This window comes from Lepidothrix coronata, unplaced genomic scaffold (genome assembly GCF_001604755.1).
Source record: "Lepidothrix coronata isolate B3197 unplaced genomic scaffold, Lepidothrix_coronata-1.0 Scaffold28, whole genome shotgun sequence".
In the NCBI taxonomy this organism is placed as follows: Eukaryota; Metazoa; Chordata; class Aves; order Passeriformes; family Pipridae; genus Lepidothrix; species Lepidothrix coronata.
The window spans coordinates 5,985,641-6,007,074 of NW_016690208.1; the positions used below are offsets into that span (position 1 = coordinate 5,985,641).

A 21,434-nucleotide genomic window follows, 5' to 3' on the forward strand; every position below is an offset into this window, starting at 1 on the left:
GGGCCAGGTTTAGTAGTGCTGGAGGAGGCAGCTCAGGCAGGGTTAAGCTGTGCAGGGAGACAAACCCCAGCTACTCACGGGCCGGGCCGAGCGCTGGATCCGGGGGGGCGGCGGCCGGGGCGGGCGGAGTCTGTGCTGCGGCGGCAAAGTGGAAACTGCATTAAAGTCACCTGCAGGGAACACTCCCACCTCCTGGCACAGGCGGCACGGGCAGCTGACAGCACGGCCTTCACCTTCATACTCACCTCGCGAAAGGCCCTTTTCCTTATTTGATTTTTCCAAAACAGTGGCAAATCCCATGACCTGAGACTTGCCACGAAAGGACAGGTCCCCACGTCTGCTGCTGACGTGGGCTGGACACAGCTGCTGTCACACCAAAGGCAGCAGGAGCAGCACTCCAGACCAGTCAGCCAAAATTTACTGAGACAACAAAGATGCTCAAGGGGGACTCGTGGCCCTCGAGGTTCAAATGTTCTAGACTACATTTATGCCAAGGGAGAGCAGGATACTCAAAAATGCTTTCACTAAAACCTCAAGAGTGGTTTCAGTGCTTGTGAAGGGTTATGGGAAAGGCCTCAAACCAGACATTTAAGAGCACGGGAAAAACCTTCCAGTTAAACTTTCCATACACTTGGAGGTGAGCACGTGCTCAGCTCCTGTCCTGGCTCGAGGTCGGAATGCACTGCCCAGACGACATGGCCTGGAACTCAAAACTACTTGTGCAAGTGTTTCTTTAGCTCTGTGTAAGTGAAAATAAATACACTACAAATACCCAATGCATTTATATTACAACAAACTACTCCTTTGCAGGTGACAATACTTTCATATCCTTATCCTGTCACTGCATTATTTTTTCCAGCTGCGATTTAGATATCACACATGATTAAGCTTTCATCTCTGATCAAAAAATAATTCTATGTGTTTCCACAATAAAGACACATACAAATGCTGCTCTGGGAAAAGATTAAAGGTGTAGAAACTTTTGTGTCTCTTGGACTTCTAAACAGGCATCGTGTTAACTCTCAGAACTGTGACCCCAGTGCTTGTAACAACACAGGCAAATCCAACTCACACTCAGATTTATCTTACCCACTGAAGTGCTACCAGGAACACAGTTTGTTTTGAGGCCTCGGATGTATTGCATTTCTGAGCCCTGAAGAGATCTGAGCAGAAGAGTGAGCCAAGCTGCACATTCCCAGGGCAATAGGATGGCTTGGATCAGTGCTGGGCAGCACAGAGCAGGCAGGGGGCAGTGGGCACGACACCCTCGGTAACAGGGCTTCATTTCCAGCGTTGCTCTCACTGTCTGCCACCACAACGGGACAGGCAAGCGTGTTCCAACTCTGTGCACACCATATTTACTGGAAGAGCCACTGATTTGAAGTTAATTTGTTAATGCAGCAAAACACATTGTTTCTGAAAGGTCAGCAGGTGAAGCTGTGTTGGAACATCAACTTAATTACCTGGGCTGTGAGGAGGCTGGGCAGGAACCAGCACAGGGCTACAGTGCTAAAAGCTGTTAAATTGCTGCTCTAGGTACCGTCCTAAATGTGTGTACTCTTGTTTTCTGTGAAGGGGAGAAATGTCTAAATTAGCACTTCCTCACCAGTAGCTGTTTACCAGCATACCTTTTTCCTCTGGATATTTGCTTAATTGTCTTGTTCGAAATACTTCTAAAGCAACAGGACAGAAAATTTGCAGAAAGCCAATTTTATGGCTGCAGATCTGGCACTGGTTTACTAATTATCAGACAAGTGACTTAAGCTATGAGATGCTGGAAGAAGAAAAATCTTATATTCCTTTTTACACTATCAAAATACTACTTAAAAATTACAGATCCCACATCTCATAAAGTAGCTATTATATGCCCAGGGAACTTTCACAGCACAGCTATTTAGGTTTTTTATACTAAAGAAAACATTACAAAAAGATCATTTTTGGTCTGTGAGGTAACAGCTCGTGAGCAGAGCATTATCTCAAACTAATTGTGGACGTCTTTTGAGATTTTTTTTTAAAGTGGTATTCAAAACAGAGCCTTTGTGAGTACATTAGAGGTGCTGGTTCATGTGCAGCAACAAGTGCAACCAGAGAGAAATGCATAAAGAAAACACAACCAGATGAAAACTGGTTTGTCAGTACGTGTAGACAGAAGCGTTTCTCAATTAGCAGTGAGGGGTGTTTCCAATGATTTCCAAAACAAAGCTTTTCTACATGAATATCCCACTTCCTTCTGAAATGCAGGACTGGTTTAAAAGCTGCTGGTATGTTTTCAAGCCAATCAGACATGGGAGAGAGATGCCCTGTCCTGAATGTGCCCAGGCTCACACACATCAGGCTGCAAGAGATCTGCAGTGCTTTGGGACAATGTGCTGGACCTCAACTGAACACTCAATTAAAAACAAAAAAAGGGAGAAAATAACAACACTGAAAAATGTCTGGTACCTAAAAAGATTCAGTACAGAAAGCAGATGGAATCTACGAGGCAGCTGTTTTATTATCCATCCAGATCCCTGCACAGCACACTCTGCTTTTTACATACTCCCATATGTACAGCTCACAAACTGGGATGACAGGAACAGTGTCTGCTTTACAGCATATATTTTTAATTTACACTCTGAAATACTTCAACAGAAATCTGCTGGGTCCTGTGATAAAAATAATCTCCATGTTTTAAGGGATGCCTCATTCTTCAAGGCACATTTGTAGATTGGGAAGGTAGAACGAGTCTGGCAAAAATGTAGCAATGCCTAAAGCCAAAATCCTAAAACCACAGGTGCACTACTGTGGATTATTATTGTTGATAACTGATGCTATTCTAAAAACACATGGCTTAAATCATAAACTCCTGGGCTGTAGAGCTGAATGGTATCTTATTTCTTTTGTCTGCAATTACAGGAAAAAAAGGGAAGAATTTTGAGAATTCCATGGATATATTTTTCTCTGTGTGCTGAGGAGACTGGAACAGGCCATGCCCAAAGCAGCATGTGCTGTTCTGTGATGTAGATGGGAGGAATATTATGTAGGATTGGTTAACTTGTAATGGTGTCTGTGGTTTAAAGACCTGTCAAGACTTTTGATCTCTTCCTAGCCCCAGTGACAGGAAAGTTCCTGCCCTACGCAAACAAGCAGCAAATCCCACCAAAGGTGATACCAACAAAACCTCAGACTGTGACCACTGAGTTCTCCTCTCCCCCTCTCTGTCTGCTGTGCAGCTGAAAATCAGCCCTGACCTCCTCCCACCTGTATTGGTGGGAGTACACTCAGCTCTTCTAAAAAATGTAAAATACCCCCTTAACCATTAAACTGATATCATTTGACACTTTGCAGTTTGAGGACTCCTGACATTTTCCAAAGGAGACGCCTGTCAACAGCCTCTTCTTTCCCTGGCACAGAGCCCAGGTGCTGCAGACCAGTCTGAGAGCCACTGCACACAGAGCTATGTGCAGGAGGGATCTCTCCCCACAGCAAACAGATGCCTGCAGAACACAACACACTTAGTTCAGAGTCACTCTGGTTCGAAGAAGCCTCACACACGTTGTTCCATTGTTGTGTGCAGCTGATCCAGTCCTGCTGCAGACAGGTGCTACCCAGGCCACGACAGGCCAGGGCTCTGATCCACTGGCACCTCCTGTCACATCCCTGCTCTTTGCTGGGCCTTCCTCTGGCAACCTGCTCCACAGTCACTGCTGTTTGGGCAAGGGATTCACTGCTTTAAACACACCCCCCAGTTCTGTGTTCTGAGAAGGTGTCACAGAAAAAACAAAGACATTCCTACACCCAGAACAGCCTGTGAGTCCCGTTCTCTGACACAGAACACTGCAGCCCTTTCACTGCTCTCCTCGTCCCCTCAGGCAACCACTGGGGACTGGCTATAATTTTGTGTTATTTCTTTAATATTCTGGCACCTCTTTGCCCTTCATCCTTTGCACCAGATTTTTTCCTGGACCCTGCAGTAACAGCAGAGTCCTGCACTGACAATATCCACGCCTCAATCCTAGAGGGATAACTCAGGGAACACACTGGTGTGTTCTGGTGCTAGACCAGAAAGAACACATCCTATGGACTCTCCATCTCACAGTGACCTTACCCTGAAAGCAGCACAACCTTCACTTGTCCAGAAAGAGAATAAAATCCTGAATGTGACATTATGCACGATGGAAGGGCCAGGAAGGCAAACTCCCTTAACCCATTGAACCAGGCCCTGTCTGGATTACAGCAAACCAGCAAGGAGGGTTTTTATAGAACTGTTCACAGAGATAAAACACAGAAGAGTGTGAGAGAGAATCTCAAATGACTTCTACCAAAATGAGGCTCATTTTGCTGTGGCTTGTTTTCACTCTGTCTGTTTCTCAACATACATGGACGGAGAGACATTGCAAAAAATCCCAGACCCACAGAATATATTTATCCCTGTGTTAAAGCCTATCCATCTACTACCTCAGCAGAGTTTAAAATCACAGCTAATAGGTTAACAACTGTTTTTCTTCTGCTTCAGATGAAGAATATCAGAAAGCTGGGGGAATATTCGGCTTCCCAATTTGTACCGACTGCTCAGAGCTACCTGCAATGTCTGTTTGACAGGACTGACATTTTGTACTGCTGTGAGATGGGAGAACGTGTGACATTTTTATTCCTGGTGGCGTACGCCCTTGTAATGATCAGCCCTGGTCGATGTGCTTACTGCAGCAGCCCCGAGCCCTGGAGAACAAACACGAGCCCGAGGTGCCAGCAGTTTGGCTGCCTTATTAAACACCACCAGGATTCTAACGAAGAGCAACTGCTGGAAAATCTCACTGTCAAATCCTCAAGGACATTGTCAACATGGAACTAACTACATATATTTTTCATTTAAAATACTGGAAAATCCAGCAACGCAATATGAAATATAAAGAAAAAAGCCACGTTGTTTGTGCGTGTTTTCTTTTTTAACTGGTCATTTTGTCAGCTTTACACTGGCTTTCCGTGGGCCTGATGCTGGAATTCAAATGAAAGAGATCATGCAACCCACACGATTTAAAATGTTGGAAAATGGACATATTCCTTATTATCTCCTAACAGCTATTCCTCTCTAGCAAGCAGAATACTTGCACAGAATAAAAACCGACAAAAGAAGAGATGGTCTCTCATTTATCAGTTCTCTAAACAGGATGACTCTCTGCCTGGCTCAGCTTCCTCGCTCCCTGGGGCTGCCTGGCTGGGGGACACTGTCCTCACCCCCAGGGGACCTGGCTGCCCTGCCTGCACATGGCACTGCCAGCTCTGTGACTGTGCCACCAGCCCAGCTCTGGGCAGGGCCGACAGCCTGGCCCAGCCCGCAGCCACAGCAGGGTCAGCGGGTACAACCATCATATGTTTCTCATACTCTCTCCCTTTAATCTTCGGGTTTAATCCAGTGGCCCAGAGGTCAGTTCAGACAGTTCTGGCCTAACTGCATGTATCAGCTTCATAAGTAATACATAAGAAGCTTCTGGATGCCGATCTACATTGGTAGAAAAGCAAGTCACCCATAAGACACTCCGAGCTCTCCTCAGTTGTCAATCTAGGTGATTTGGTTAGCCTTGCATGTACTGATGTATTTATTTTATATGCATGTATTATTTATAAAGCACAACTCTTCTTCCACATGCCAGCAGTGATGGACCAAGATATTCTCTACAAGATATTTACGGGTTCCTCAGCATAACAGGACTAACAAGGAAGCTGCAGACATGTTACAGCTGCTATCCCTTGTCACAGAGCCCTGGGAGGTCGCTCCAGCAGAGTGTTCCCTGCACACATCCAGTGTTCCAGCAGCTGACACAGTGTACCCAGGGCAGTACATTTATTCTGAACATCCCTGTTTAAGCAGTGCCTGAAGTACCAAGACAGTTGGAAAAGCCATAGTCTGGAATGTGCTTTTCTGTGGATGAACACACCTGCTGGGTGCAGGGCTGGGGCCGCTGCAAAGCATGAATTCCTGCACAGCCCCGGGGCCACGCACGGCTGCAGCAGCTGAGGGGAACACAGCACTGGGGTGCTCGTTAGAAAGCCCTGGGCAGAGGGAGCAGGAGAGGCAGGAGCCCCTGGGCAGGCTCTGCAGTGCTGAACACCTTCCTGAGGAGTGTGCCAGGCCCCCTGGGCACACATTTACACACATTCACACACATGAGGAGTGTAGGCCTTTCAGTTCGTCCCTCCCGCCCCAGGATCGCCATTTCTGCCCAAAGCAGAGTTCAATCCAATGCATTATTGTCTCGTCCACTGACACTGATTTTACTCCTCTGCCTAAGAACACTGTCCCCCAGGAACCTGATGGGACATCTGAGTGGCCTCAAGCAGACATTAGGTGGACCAGTGCTTCTGGACCACACCATGTGCCTTTCTTGCAAGGTGACTCTTACCGAGCAACTGAATTCCCTCCTGAAAGGAACAGTCAAAGAAAGGAGTGGGAAGAAACGAGGGTAGAAGATATGCTTTTTGTAGACAAAAAAATTTTAAAGAACTAGGCTTATACTTTTGCTAAATCCATAAAGAACCAAATGGAGAGAGGGAGGAAACTCCACATGGCTGCACAGAAAGGAACAGGGAGCCCACACTGCTCATCTGTGGGCAGAGGGGAAGGGAGGCTCCTGTTCCTAAGGAAGGCCCCACTATTGCCCGAGCAGCCCCGAGTGGCCAGGAGAGGAGGCTGCTCTGCAGCCAGAGCACACAGTTGCATGAATATTAGCAAATGAACTTGTTTTCCCCTTTCCCCTTTGGTTTCTACCTCAGTGGCACACAATGCCTGCTGTGATCCAGGGGAATCTGCTATTGTTCCGATGCACCTGGGTGTGAAGGGAGTCACAGGGTCTGGCAAAGGAGCCTTCCTCCCTTCCCTGCTTCATCCCTTTTACCCCGGAGATAATCCCTCCTCTGCTGCCTCTGGCCTCAGCCATCCAGTGCTGCATTCCTGGAATGTAGCTGGCTGCTGTTCTCCCATCTTCCCCCTGACCTCTTAATGCCGTTTAATCTCCTGGAAGAAGAGCCCTGCCCTGCAAAGCAGAGCTGTTTGCTCTGTGTGTCCAAGTGCAGATCGTGAACAGGAAAAATGAACACGTTCATTTACAGCAAATGGGACCAAAACAGCCAAGAAGATGGCAGTTTCCATGTTATGGCCTGCAAAAGTTTAACAGCAGTCAGGATCAGGTGGGAAGAGAAGCTGGAGAAGCCTTTCCACAGTTAGACTAAAGCTGCTTTAGTACATGAGAGTACTTTCCTTTTGTTTCATAGTTATCTACATCACCCCCAGAGCACTGACTCTCTGTAGTTTGCATCAAGAGTGTAACAGGACTGAATCTCTTCACCAAAGACATACTTCAAGAGTCTTTTGTATGTTGCTAAGCTTTACCTTTTGGTGTAAAAATGGAATAAAATATCCTATTTGCTGGTAAATAAAAACAAGTCACAGAAACATAAACACAGCTAGGCTGACAAAAGACATTCCAATTATAACAGACACAATTAGAGAACTGCACAGAACTGGCAGGATCACTTGCTTCTAATGAAATGATTCCCTTTCCCAACAAGTGATGTTTCTGGCAGCCTATCATTTGCTGGTTTAATTTTACTAGATCAGTCATGCTCCTGATTGTGGAAAGGCTCCAGAGGGAGAACGTTCCTAAGTGTAGGTTTGTTTTTAAAGCCCTGGGGCTCTCCCCATGTGCTCACACACCCTCTCACAGACTGGTGGGAAGACTGGGCACATCCTGTGTGATCCTGTGGGTCCTGCCAGAGGAGCCCCAACAGCTGCTTGTTTGACAGGGCACGTGTTCAGAACAGTCACAGCCTCTGTGTCGTGTTTATTCTCCAAACAGCTCAAAGACAACACAGGCAGACGTGTGCACTCTACCTAAAGAGCTGGAGTGAGGTGTGGAAACTAGGAAACATCACCTGTGTTAGAGTGTCCCTCTGCCCTGTCAATGGTCACTCCAGTGCCTGCCCTGCCTGGCACACTGGGAAGGATCCCAAGGACAGCCCTGGCAGCTGAATATGCACCATGTGCTCTGATGCTCTAAGTACATCTTGGCCAGTTTTTATGACAAAAACTAGAAGAAAGCAAGTAATAAGACATTTATGGAATCATTAAGGTTGGAAAAGACCTTCAAGACCATGAAGTCCAACCATCGACCCAGCACCATAAGGGATGTTTTCTGTAGCATTAGGTTTTCCATAACAATTAACCTTACTTTTCCCCAAAATAGAGAGCACTATTCAGTACTACAAACTATTCATTTGAATCTTGTCCTTGCCTTGAAAATTGTTCCCTGTTCTCCCCCCTCATTAAACCTTGAGTGGTCTGTACAGTTCCTGCTACTTGTTGAGTACAGTTGGATTGCCCTGAAGTCCGTGGTGACAGCCCTGTGTTTGGTTGATCCAAGAGTCAACAGGAAAGGAACACCCTGGGGAAACCGAAAAGCACACAAAGGCACACCAAAGAAAAGCTGTGGTCCCACCCTCCCACTTGGTCTCCTGGTGTCTTACTAAGAACACTTTGTTTAAATCTTTATGGCACTGCCCCAGGCTATCTGGCTAAAATCCTTCTTTTCACCATCAAGGAGAGCTTCCCCACAATGCCTGAGTATTACAGAGAGCACCATTAAAACAATTCCATGATAAAGAAGGCTCTCCAAGGATGCCCGATCACCACTCGCCAGGATGAGCCACGAGCTGGGGGATCTCACCCAGATAATTACCACTAAATTTTGGTGCACCATCAGCTGAGGTGCTGTGCCTCCAAAGGCATTTCAACGTATTTTACTGATATTTTTTGTAGCCTCACAACTGCAGACACACAACTGTGTTTGGAAAGGCTGGAAAGCCACTCACTATAGGGTGAGAGATAATGAGTTAAAATTAAAGGTTGCTGCTGGCTCCCCAGCCCATCCCCCTTTAGCTAATCTGTCATGTAATGAAGAGAAGCCCCCAGCACAGGACAGCTCGCTGCCGGCTCACTTACAGCGAGCTGATTAAGAATGTTCAACCAACAGCAGCCCGCAGACCTTTCCGAGGAAAATAAATCGAGTGTATGCAAATGTGTTTGTCACTTTGACAGCACGTCTCAATTAGAGGCGCGGCGGGCGCGGAGCTGTCCCCGCTCCGCCGGCCGGGCTGACCCGCTGCCGCATCTCCAGCGCCCGTGCCAGCCCGGCACGGCCCGGCAGCGGGGACAATGGCCCGGCAGCGGGGACAATGGTCCGGCAGCGGGGACAATGGTCCGGCAGCGGGGACAATGGCCCGGCAGCGGGGACAATGGCCAGGCAGCGGGGACAATGGCCAGGCAGCTTTCATCCTGCGCCTCGCCGGGCTGCGAGCGCACAAACAGCCCCAGCGCCGACGCTCGCGGCTCTTTAATTGTTCCCACCTTCTGCATTCCAGGCAGCGTTACAAGTGACACTAAAATCGCTGCCTTTAATCACGAGGTAGAAGCCATCTCCCATTTAACCAGTAAATGCTGCTGCTTTTTTTTCCTCCCCAAAGCCTTAATCTATATTTCATAAACCCGAACATCTTTTCCTTTCCAATGGAAGTGGGGGTTGCATTTTCGTTTGGCACCGGGCTACCAGGAAGAGCAGAGCCGAGCCAGGACAAAGGCTGGGAGGGGGAGAGCCCTACAACTGCTAAGTCACATCAGTTTTGGGAGCCCAACACTTGTAATGCAATGACAGCAATAAGCATTTGGCCAGCGAGCCTCTCACCACAGCCAGGGGCCGGCAGAGCTGATGTGTGTTTCTTTTGACACGCAGAAAGGGATCATTAAAAAATTTGAAAGTGACTGTTAGGAAACCTCATGAATGTAAATTTGCACTTACCACTCAAATATATATTTCATTAATCTACCAAAATGTTTGAACCAGCCATCCCTCATAAAAATCTAAAGAAAAAACTGAAAATAAATTGTAATATTATCCGATTTCTGCCTGCTTCAAATGAAATGTAACATGTCCCTGCTGGAGCTAGATGGCTGCATTCCTCCAGTAGCCCCAATTCCTCTCAACTGTATTGGCACAGAAAGTAAGGGAAAAATAAATCACTACTGCAAATACTTAATTGGAAGAGAATCTGCCTTACAAAAAGTCTTCAAGAACTTACATTTAGCACAGTGGTGAAAGTTCCGAAAGAAATAAATCTATTTCTAAAATGATACAGACAACACTGCTCTGAGCACTGATCATCTCATGTAGCCCTAATGCCTGAACAGTCAGTGCAGCCACTGGTTTCTATTCATAGGTATTTCTCTAAAAATCCCAATTTATAATGTTGTTTTACAATTGCTTGCAAATTACACTTTGCTTCCTTAGAAGAAATCAGCTATTCCTTCCTGCTTTCTGATCAGAACAGTGCAAAGAATAGATACAGAAAAAGAAAAGAGAACTCTAAACACAAATCATGTTATTTTTTGAGTCAGGCTACACTTAATAGGGGAACACTGGCAAACTGATAATAAATACTGTATGTTTTTCCATGAAAATCACAGAAACTACAACATTTTCTAAATAACTAGCTCTTAAAACCCCCCACAAACTCACTGTTTTGCAGACATATCAAAAGAAACGTTACACGAGTAACTAATGTGAACAGCTCAGCTGTCAATACCGAATACAGAGTACACTAACAAGCTATTAATTGATTTTTCCATCTTAGTTCATCGCATTTAATTTTCAGAGACTGTTCAAATGCTTTAATAGTTGGATGTTCCATATTGACACTAATGATCTGGCAAGATAACAGAGGACATTTTAAATTCTACACCCTCAGTCCTGAGGGCTGTAGCCCTTTGCAAGCTGAAAGAACCACAAAATAGTTTATAAAATTGCTTTAATAATTATGCTTCACCCCCCATTCGCTTCAAATTTATTTTCTTCAAAATCATCGTAGGAACAAAAGGAATCAAGAAACCCCAGAAAAATCAGGTTTTGGACTCTCATTTAAACAGATGCAGCAGAACTAAAGCTACGATAACATAATTCAGCGAGTGGAAATAATGAAACGATTGGCATCTTCGTTACTGTGATTTTTCTCTGAACTGGTTTTGCTGAGTCACACAATTTAAAGAGACCTGACACTGAGACCTACCTGCCCAAAATGTACTGTGATTGGTCTTCTCTCCTCTCTTAATTTAGGGTCCTTCTTCTCCCCCAGTGGTGAGGGTGCTGTCCTGGGCAGGGACTCCTCTGGCGCGGCCGAGCACCCGTTCTCAGCAATGTCCTGCGTGGTAGGAAAAGGTGAATAGCATGGCCAGGAACACTCTTGAGTGAGGGCAAGGTGCACAAAGGACACACTAGAGGAGAATGCTGACTAACAATTTGGATGTCAGGGGAGAAAAAACACCAAAGTACAGAAAAGAAAACATCATTAGAATAAAACATGTCATAGCAGTTCGGCCATCAGAGCTTGTACACAACCCCTCTCTCCTCCCAGTGCCAGTGGTGCAAACAGGGACAGTCAACAAAACGTCTGACTTGAACACGCAAAAGCCAGGAAATGCACGTGGAGGAAAAAACCATAGCTCAGATTTGCTATTTTAGCAACAAATTCAACAGAAGCCCAGGAACAGGGTATTCTGCTTTTTGTAAAGCTAAATGAACACGGTAATTCCATTTACGTACTGCACAGAATTAGCCATGGCAGAACAATTACTGGTGGAAGTGGCAAGGAGAGATGGAACTCGGAGCTTAGTTAGCTTTCATTTCATCTTTGAGCCTGTGTGGACTGAATGTGCCTCCAGGAGAGCGTACACCACCAACTGCTGCCTCACAGAAGGCTTTTGTGTTTGCTTTGACATCAGTCCTCTCCTCCAGAAGTGAGGTGACCCACCAGCCTAGGTTAGAGGACCTGGCAAGTGCAGGCACGGGGTACGTAACACGGGTTTTGAACAAGACAAAGGCCCGCAGACACCAGGAATCAGACAAGGAGCAAAGAGTTTGAAAGTGAGTTGAGAAAGAGTCTGCAGCGCAGTGGGGCCCAAAGCTTTACATCTCTGCAACAATGCCAGGGAAATAATGGCGGGTAAATATCGAGAGGAGGCTGCACAGGCTGGGGCTCGGCAAGGCCGACCTAAGGGTGGCTGCTGACACCGGCAGCTTTGATTGCTGACCTCCGGCCCGGCCGCGGCCCCGGCGCGCGCAGGTACAATAATGAGCCGTGTGGGCTGATGGCCAATTAGAAACGGTGCCTTTGGACACACACTGACCTAATGTGTTTAGGTCAAATGAAACAAAAAGCTCGATGGACTTTCTAAGGGGCTTTGTCTGCTCCACAGAGAAGCTGAGACCCCTCTTTAGATCCAGCTGGTAGAGCAGTGGTTCCCCAATATGAGCATAAGGATCGTGGGGAATTAACAACTTGCTAAGGTCAAACTGGAGAGAAAAACTTTTTCCTCCCCCCGCCCTCTGGCTCCACAATGGCACCTCGTCTTTAAAAAGTACAGCAAAGTCCACAGAATTAGTAACAAAGAGCCCCAAAACAATGCAATGACAAGAAATGTGTCTGTCAAACTCATCCTGCAGCTCCCAACAAGCCACCAAGGGGTCTGCTCAGTTCTGGACTCACAGAACCCATGGCAGCACCACAGACTGCAATGACATCACACACAACCTTTATTCCCACATTTCTGTGCAAGTGGAGCCATATGAAACGTGCCTCAAGCCCCAGAGCTGCCCAAGCCCAGGCACCCGACCTGCTCTGGGAGGGGCTGTGCCCAGCCCTGCAGAGGGGCCAGAGCGGGGGATCCAACCAAGGGATGGACAGCTGGGTCACCTCTGAGTTACATAAACAGTGAAACATGATATTAAATGCCCAAAATAAGGGCTCCCAATAGCATAAAAATTATGAAATGTCAAAGCATCTGGAACTTCTACAATTGGAAAGGAAACAACAGTCCTTCAGCCCACTGGCAGACCTGGGATTGACACCTGATTGGTATAAGCCAGCAAGACATTCCTGAAGTAGCTTAAATCATATATGTTATTTAGGACAACAACAAAAACCATGAGATCTCTCCCTCCTAAAAACTGGGAGAAAAATGGAAGGTGAAAGTTACTCATTACTGGAACAAATTCTCCAGGAATACAAAAATCTAGCAATGTTTCAGTGACTTTTAACAGAAAGAAAGTGTAATTTAAGGGTATTATTAAAACCAAAACCATCTTTTGTCTGAGGAAAGAAGATACTTGACAGATTAGCAGAAAAAGAGAATGACAGTGATCTACCACACTCCAAAATGATCTCCTGGACACCTCCACGAGAAATGCTTCCCCCAACAACTGTCTATTCAGGTGAGATCTTTCCTACCTATTTATTTTAAAGGAGAAACTTCAGAGAAAGGGATATTCTGTGTAAATATGCATCAGCAATTTTTCCAGAGGACTTTTACAAACACTGCAAACGCTGGCTCTAGAGGAGCAAACCCCATTCTGAACGTGGAGAGGCACTGTCCTGGTGCAGGTTGTTCTGTAAAGCTCTGCATGAGCTGTTCCTACAATACCAGCCCTTAGCCAGAGCCACACAGGGCTCTATGACTAAAATAATGTCGAATACATTAATGCCAAGTGCCCAACCATTTATAGAAATTGTCTTAGCCAGAGCCCTCGGTAAGTTCCATTCTCCTGGCTGAAAGTTGAGGATGGTACCATTCATATTCCTCCTTCTTCCTAATTCTATGTAGTTAAGCTTCAAATGAGCCACTAACGGAGAGACTGGACCACCACTGTCCATTTGTGAGATGGAAAAAGGCAGCCTTTGCCAAAAAAAAAAAAGGGGGAGGGGGAAGAAAAAGAAAAAAAAAAGGAAAAAAAAAAGAAAAAAGAACTGTATCAGATATAAAATAAAGCTACCAGGCTGTATCTATTAACAATTATTTGCTCTCACTCATAAGAATCCTCTGAAACCGATTTCTGTTGCTTTGAAATACTGCACCACAAATGAACAAGGGATGGAAATGGAGCCCCATTCAATCTCCACTATCATATTAAAGAAGGACCTTACACACACCACAGTGACCTCTCAACAGGTCAATCCTGCATTTCTCATTTGCAATTCAAACCCAACACTGGAGCAGACCAAGGGCAAAATGGGCTCTTGATTATATTTAAGAGGTCACCATTGCTATGCAGAGTTGGAGGAAGCAGACCTCCAGCTTTATTGCATTTTTAAATTCTATCTTGTACAGAAGCTGCTCAGATTTGGCAGTGAAAACTGGAAAAGGGATGTTTATATTTGACTTTTCCTTACCAGGGGCCTGCATACTTTCTGTATTAATAATGGAAAATAGTATGTTAAAATGCAGTGGATAGTAAGTTCAGTTTAAAAATAACCTTAGGTTACCCTTAGAAGATGAAAGACTACCATCCTAAATTTGGCAAAAATGAAGTACTTAATGATGCCAGAATGTCAAACAGTTAACACTTGCACATGCCAGTAAGTAAACACATGAGGAATACCATGTTCTCAGATGAAAATTGGGGAGGATGCTTTAACAGACTTGTGCATAATAGACCCATAATGGAGCAGCACAGACATTTAGATTAAAAATGAGGGTGACCAAAACAATTTTTGCTATTTTTATCACTTTCAAGAGAGCAATCCCTAATTTTAGAGTTACCTTGCTGGTGCATTCACATGGAGAAGAGGATGGGATAGAAAAGGACAGAATAATGAAGGAAGGGGAGGTAGAGCAGTGTGTGCCAACTACTCACAGCAATCTTTTAAGCTCTTGTGAAAGCCTACGTTGAACAATCATGTTTCACCACCTCACTTACAGGAACACCACATAATAAGGAAGGTGAAACAAAACTGGGCCATTTAGTTGTAAATGTTCTGTGTGTTTTTTAAAAGGAAGCCAGTGGCTTGACAGACCAGGAGGACAACAACCTTAATAAAACAAAGCAATGACCGAATGAGGCTTTGCTCAGCCTCGCACACAAATGTCACACCACAGCACACAATTCTATTAGCATTTAAAATACAGGAAAAAATCTGGTCGTGTTACACAGCTCCAACTGCTTCAGAAATGCACAGGAGAAGGCCAAACATTTTATTATTCATGAAGGTTATGTCCAGAAACGAAACACATGGAATGACATAAAAAAAAAAAGCATATACAAGAAAACTGCTTCATGTTTCTATTATTCTCAAATTATACCTAAAGTGGTTGCACATAATGTAGTGTAATAAAATCAAATGGCATTAAAAGCATCTGAAGCAACTTTCTCTTGCTCCAGACTCTCCAGCAATGTGCTGGAATATTGAGAGGAGCAGCAGCTGCACTGCACCCAGAGGTAACTCCTGCTCGAGCCCGCACAGCAATCCCTGGGCAGGAGCAGGGTGGCTCAGGGGCATTGGTGGCTGTGCCAGAAGGGCACCTGCAGCCCTGCCCCAACACGGGGGGCTAGAAAGGGAGAGAGGAATTCACAGAGATAGTACAGATTAAACCCACCCAAACTACCATGCAGCAAATGGAACAAAACTGTCCGAATGCTCTCAGCAAGTCAGCTGTCCTGTCTCCCCACAGGACTCTGATCCACAGAATAAACAGAATTACCCACCCATTCATGAGGTGAGTGGCAACTTCTGGCTTAAAAGGAGCAATTAGGATTGGATAACACATCCTTCAAACACAACTGAGCATTTTTGGAATTGTGCTCTTTACAAACAAACAAACAGGGATTTGGAAAACAACAGTGTCAGTACTTTTTCCTGGGGTAATTCCAATTGGAAATGAACCCCAACTCTATCAAATCCTTCTGTCTGAATTCTGCAGGAGACTCTCCCGACACACAGGACCCCCCTTCCCAGTGGCAGACAGACAGGACACCGTGTTTCCCGACTGATCACTGTAAGAACAACCCCAGTGAACACAGAGTTCCCTGCCCCGGCAGCAGGGAAGAGCACCCAGCTCTCCTGCACTCCCAGCACCAGGGGCAGGAGTGGGCCCTCTCCAAACACAACATTGCATTTTCTGGCTTTTGTGGGTTGAAGTCAGAGCCTTAATGTATTTGAAGACAATTTTTTTTTTGTCTGTGAATATTTATAACTGGGAAAAATCCGGGACAGCTGGTAATGCATTTTGAAGTGTGCTAACAACACTGTATCAAACAGCTTCCTATTGATCACATCGTGCTTTCAGTGGCTAAGGATTTCAGACGTGCTGCTTATACATTTGGAATAAGAACTTCAAGTACCTTTTGCTTCAAGCGGTTTTTCACTTCTTTTATTCCCATTTTCGCATGATCTTTTGCCTGCATGAAAAATTAATTTAAGTTAAAATCCCCTTCTATTTCCAGTGGTGACTAAGTTTGATTTCGGTTACTAAAGATGGCAACAAAAAATATAACAGGATACTGAAAACACATTAAAACAAACAGAAAGCTAAAAAGACCCCAAACAAATAAAACCCACCCCTGCTGCAAAAATTTTGTTTCCCTGTTTTGATGCCATACACATCTTTCATCTTTTTGCATTCCACAGCCTCAGTGTTCCCCTCTAAGTATTTTTCTTTGCTATAAACTCATATTCTCCAATATCAGCAGTGAGCCTGCAAACCCCCTCCTTGCAGTGCTCTGGATGCCAGTTTAGTAGAGCCATTCTCATCCTACTCATCTTTCTCAGGCTGCAGGAAGGCAGGAGAAAACCAAAGTCTGGCTAGTTATCTCGATGATTTATGTAGCATTATTTCCTAAAATTGAGCACATAAGAAATGCTCAGTTGTTTCTCCATTGTTTGATCTTGCAGAGTGGAGCTGGCAGCCACACACGACAGCACAGCAACACACCAGCTGTTTGTTAACAGGACTGAAAACATTGCCATTGAAAGAATAACTCAGTAAGCTGGAGTCTAAATGAGCAGGTATAAGAAATCTCTGGGGAAAATTAATTGACATTTAGAAAAGATGGAAACAATTTGGAAAATGAGAGGATTCCCTTCTTTCGATGAAGTGCAAGCAGGGAAACCTGAGGTAACAATGATTTCCAACAGAGCAATGATGAGATGGTAGAGCTGCTTAGCAGAGCACACAGGCACCATTTCCCAGAAAGAGTTCTGAGTAATAAATAGAATTTATCATCTATACTTTCAAAAGAAATCACAAGTTTCCATTCTCCTTTGCATTTCAAAATGACTTTTCCATTTGAATCTGAAATTTAGATGAATGTGTATTTTAAGTAATTTTGTGAGTCCAATAAAAATGCATTTAAGTGTCGAGTCTCATTGGGAAGGTTAAACCAGAATCGTAATTAGACTCTTATCTCAGTAGTAAGCCAGTACTCAATACTTACAAACTTATAGACAGTCTTCATGGCAGGGTTAGCCTTGGTCTTTACTGTGTTTAAAATGGCTCCACTTCCTTTCTATAATCACAGTAACAAGAGAAGAAATGTTATCAAAGCTCTTTAAAGCAAACAGCAACCCAAAATCCACCATTTGTAAAGTAACCAAGCATTAACTGTGCTTATTAGCAGAGCTGAGCATTCCAGTGGCAAAACTAAAGCAAAAGACATGAGTAAAAACACCTGAGTGTTTCTCTGGTTCTTCCCAACTCTGTTCAATCCAGCAGTTCCCCGAGGAAAAGGTGTCAGTGCTTCCCAAGAGCCCTCCTCTCACAGCTTGTCTCACAAACCCTCAGGGGGTCCTGCTCACTCCACTAAAATCCTAAACAAGTTCAAGGCAAAAGTATTCTAACAAATGTCTGGGGCAGGAAATTCCCTTTCAGGAAAGCCTGTACAAGCAAGCTGAAGAGCTAAGATCTTTTCTGTGTTCCTATTTTCCTTTCCCTCATCCCACAGTCCTGTTTATCACACACACACTGCCTTTTTAAGATCCAAGTAGTTGGTAAAGGGATAAATTGAGGGAAAATGAAACCTAACTACATCATAAACACTAATTCTAGAACAGCTGAATTGCATGTGGTGAATATAATCAAAGTAATGAGGCAGTAATGCATCAGCCAGAATCATCTGTTCGTCTGGTCAGGGTTTTGTACCCCTTCCACACACCGACTACTGCTGGACAGCAAGAGCCAAGCAAGAAAACCTTGGCTAATTTTAGATTTTCTGCTTTCAGTGCAAACTTATATTTCCAGAGATCAGGTCTGATTATGTGCAATCAGATGCAAGCAGCTTTAAGATTTACTACCTTTGTTACTTCATGACAATTAATCTTCAACAAAAATTATAAACTGTTGAATTTAATCACGCTAATTTTTATATTCACTCTCAGGCATTACTCTTTCTTATAATGTTAAAATTACCTGTCATCCTATGTATTTATATATATATATGTATATATATTTATTTACCTACCTAACCATACAATGGAATTTTTAAAAATTACTGCTACAAAATATGTGTAATTCAAACTCATCAAGATTATACTGAGCCCAGCACTTTGTGTAAGGAATATAATTCCATTCACAAGCAGGACAGGAGTAGATGGAGTGCTGCAACACTCAGTTCTGTCAGAAAAAAATCCAAACAATCTTTTCTATTGACTCATACCCATAAACCTGAAATATTTTACTTTTCAATACACCACATTTTAGGCATTGAAAGCAGCTTTTAATATCCTCTACAACAACTTATTATTCTCTAAAAGTATTTACACTTTTAATTTATACATTTGGCACATTTATAATTTGGCAATAACCAGAGATGCAAACCCCACCCCAAACAGTGGTGCCCCCATTCAACACTTCACACCACTGAGCTTTATCCAGAATTTTTCGGTGTGACAGTGTTTCCCTCAGAGCTGCACGAAGGGCCAACGAGAACTGAGGTGTCTGCTGGAAGGATTGTGTCCTTACCCTCACTGTGGAGAGCCACTGGTGGTACAGTTTGTCGCTACCTGGAGAGAATCACAGACACAAACAAACAAATTAACTCTCTGCAACAGGAAACAAGCTCAAAATGTGAAGTGCTGGCATTCAGTGGTTCTGGGAGCAGGGACAGAACAGGACACCCAGACTTCTCTTTCAGGGAGACACAACAACAAAATACTGAGGAGAGATTTACACTTTTCTATTTTCTGTGTTCTCTCAGACATTTGAGAACACTGGGATTTTTTAAAGATCACTAAGAAATATGAGGTGGTTCTGAGTAAAGCCAAGGGTTTTTCTCCACTGCAAGGACTCTTTCAGTTGTACTTTATTCAAGTGGTAAAGCTGAGGTTTTCTAAGACTGAACAAGTTTTATTCAAACTATAATACATTATTCTAAGTTCTTGACAGAGGAAAGAACAACAATTTAAGACACTTCAGGCTACCAGGATCACTGAGCCTCAGTTATTTACCAACAGCAATGCCCAATTACCTCCTGATGGCCCACAGAGGGTGGGTCAACAGCAGTGTCGGAAATTCCCTTAACAGCCCATTTCCTACCTGCGTATTCCCCGGCGTTGATCTCCTCCTCGAACACATCACTGAAGCCCTCCCCGGAGTTCAGCAGGTCCAGGCGCCCATCGATGAACTGCAGCAGGTGAAAGGAGAGCACAAACATCACCCACCCCAAAGGAGAGCACAAACATCACCCACCCCAAAGGAGAGCACAAATGCATCATCCACCCCATTCCTCAGCTTTCCAGAAAGACTCCATCCTGCATCAGCTGCAATAACCTCTGTGTTTATATAGGGCAGGGACTCGAGATAGAGTGAGAACACCACCAAAGCTGGCCAGATGTTTCCCACTGCCCAAGGTGTGCTGTGTCCCTACAAACCAGAAATGTGTGGCTACACAGCCATGTTTTCAGCTGCCCCCAAGCACTAATGCCATGCTTTACAGTAATGTGCTTTCTGTACCAAGTTTACAGCAGACAAGTTGGGTCTAGGTGTGCTCAGACCCCTTCAGTGGCAAAACCCATACACCTCTTCCAACACATAAAGCCTCAGCACTGGGTTTGAGAGAAGCCAGCAGGAAAGAACTGTGGTGCTGCACTACACCATTTTTCTTCCTTCTGTGGCTGACAGATCAAGGAATATAGAAACAGCCCTCACCCCCACCCTGGACTGTCAGAGAACCTGCACCAGGGCAAAGGAGGCAGTACCTGCTTGAAGAGCTGGAGCTGGATGGCGTTCTGCAGGAACTGCCTCATGACGGCGGAGCGGTGGGACACGAACGCCTCCTCACAGAACGTGATGGGCTCCCCCTGCAGAGGGCACAGCACCACACTGCAACAGCTCTGACTGAGCCATGGTCACCACTGCCCCCAGCTCACCCCTTCCCCTCCAGAACACACAGGGAACCCAAACAGCCCCACCAAACCCCGAGGGAACTGGACTTTATTGCCAGGTTCCAGCCACGGGACTGAAACGCTGGAAATGGGCGAATGGTGTATTATCCAAATAAACCACAGTGGCTTTATGCACATATTGCTAAAGCTGGTGAAGAACTTTCATCATCCAAAATGGTGACTTTACTTACTGTCCCCAAAATATGACACACAGTCACCTGAATTTTGTCTGTTCTGCTCATCTGCCTCAGCAGACCCAGCAAGAGCAGGTCAGGAATGTCCACTCTGTTCTCTCCAGTCCTGAAAGATTCCACTCATACTGAATGAGTGGAATTTCCCTTTTTCACAATCTTGTTGGCAGAAGACAGAAATTGTTTTGCAGCTCTACTTTTATACGATTTTAATGAGTTATGGTAATGCTGAAATCTGCTGTGCATCTGCCATAAGGGCACAAATTTCCTCCACACATCTACAAATACATAACAGAGCAAGCAATTATATTTATTGAATTAAAAATAAAAAAGTAACAAAGAATGACTAAATTATACTGATGTATAATTAATATGGAGGCTTTTTCATACTCATACTAAAATACATTTGGACTCTTCATCTGTTGAATATTCAAAATTAAGATTAGATAGGAAGAAATCTTAAAGCACCCCCTTTAAAAGGGTGGTATCATTCCATTTTGGAAAGCTTTAAACTACCAATCTCATTTATCACTGGCTGTGTAAAGTCAGGACAAGGCCATTAAAATGACTGAGGAAAAGGATCAGTTGCAAGTTTCTAAGCACAGGACAGGGCTCATTCAAAGAGGGAAGAAATCACTCCTTTAGGAGAGTGTCTGTCACCTTTCCGTGGGCCACTGAATTTCCATGCTCTGCTCCCACAACACCCCCACCACAGCTGGGGCACCATCGGAGTGCTAACACACTTCCTTCCCAAAGTACTAATGACTGAGTTTGTTCATTAGGTTGATTAGACCTTTTGACTTCTTAAGAGACAATTGGGGCTCAACTGCTGCGAGATGACAGAGGAACTGTAATGCTCAAGGTGAGGCGTGAGCTGTGCAGCCCCCAGTGCATTAGTGCTGCCAGCCCCGCTGACCTCCCCGGGTGGGCATTAGTGCTGCCAGCCCCGCTGACCTCCCCGGGTGGGCATTAGTGCTGCCAGCCCCGCTGACCTCCCCGGGGGGGCACACT

At 44.8% G+C, this 21,434-nt stretch overlaps 1 protein-coding gene across 1 annotated transcript in view; it reads right to left on the bottom strand.

Annotated features, from left to right (window-relative positions):
• The window catches only part of LOC108495067 (DENN domain-containing protein 1A), a 142,129-nt gene that overhangs the window by 3,270 nt on the left and 117,425 nt on the right, over nucleotides 1–21,434 (bottom strand). Inside the window, exons 14-19 of the mRNA XM_017810332.1 lie at nucleotides 20,047–20,148; nucleotides 19,385–19,472; nucleotides 18,812–18,852; nucleotides 17,289–17,360; nucleotides 16,197–16,253; nucleotides 11,092–11,223 (exon numbers count right to left, since the gene is read on the bottom strand). Of these exons, the coding sequence (XP_017665821.1) occupies nucleotides 11,092–11,223; nucleotides 16,197–16,253; nucleotides 17,289–17,360; nucleotides 18,812–18,852; nucleotides 19,385–19,472; nucleotides 20,047–20,148 (492 nt within the window). The remainder of the gene's footprint in view (nucleotides 1–11,091; nucleotides 11,224–16,196; nucleotides 16,254–17,288; nucleotides 17,361–18,811; nucleotides 18,853–19,384; nucleotides 19,473–20,046; nucleotides 20,149–21,434) is intronic.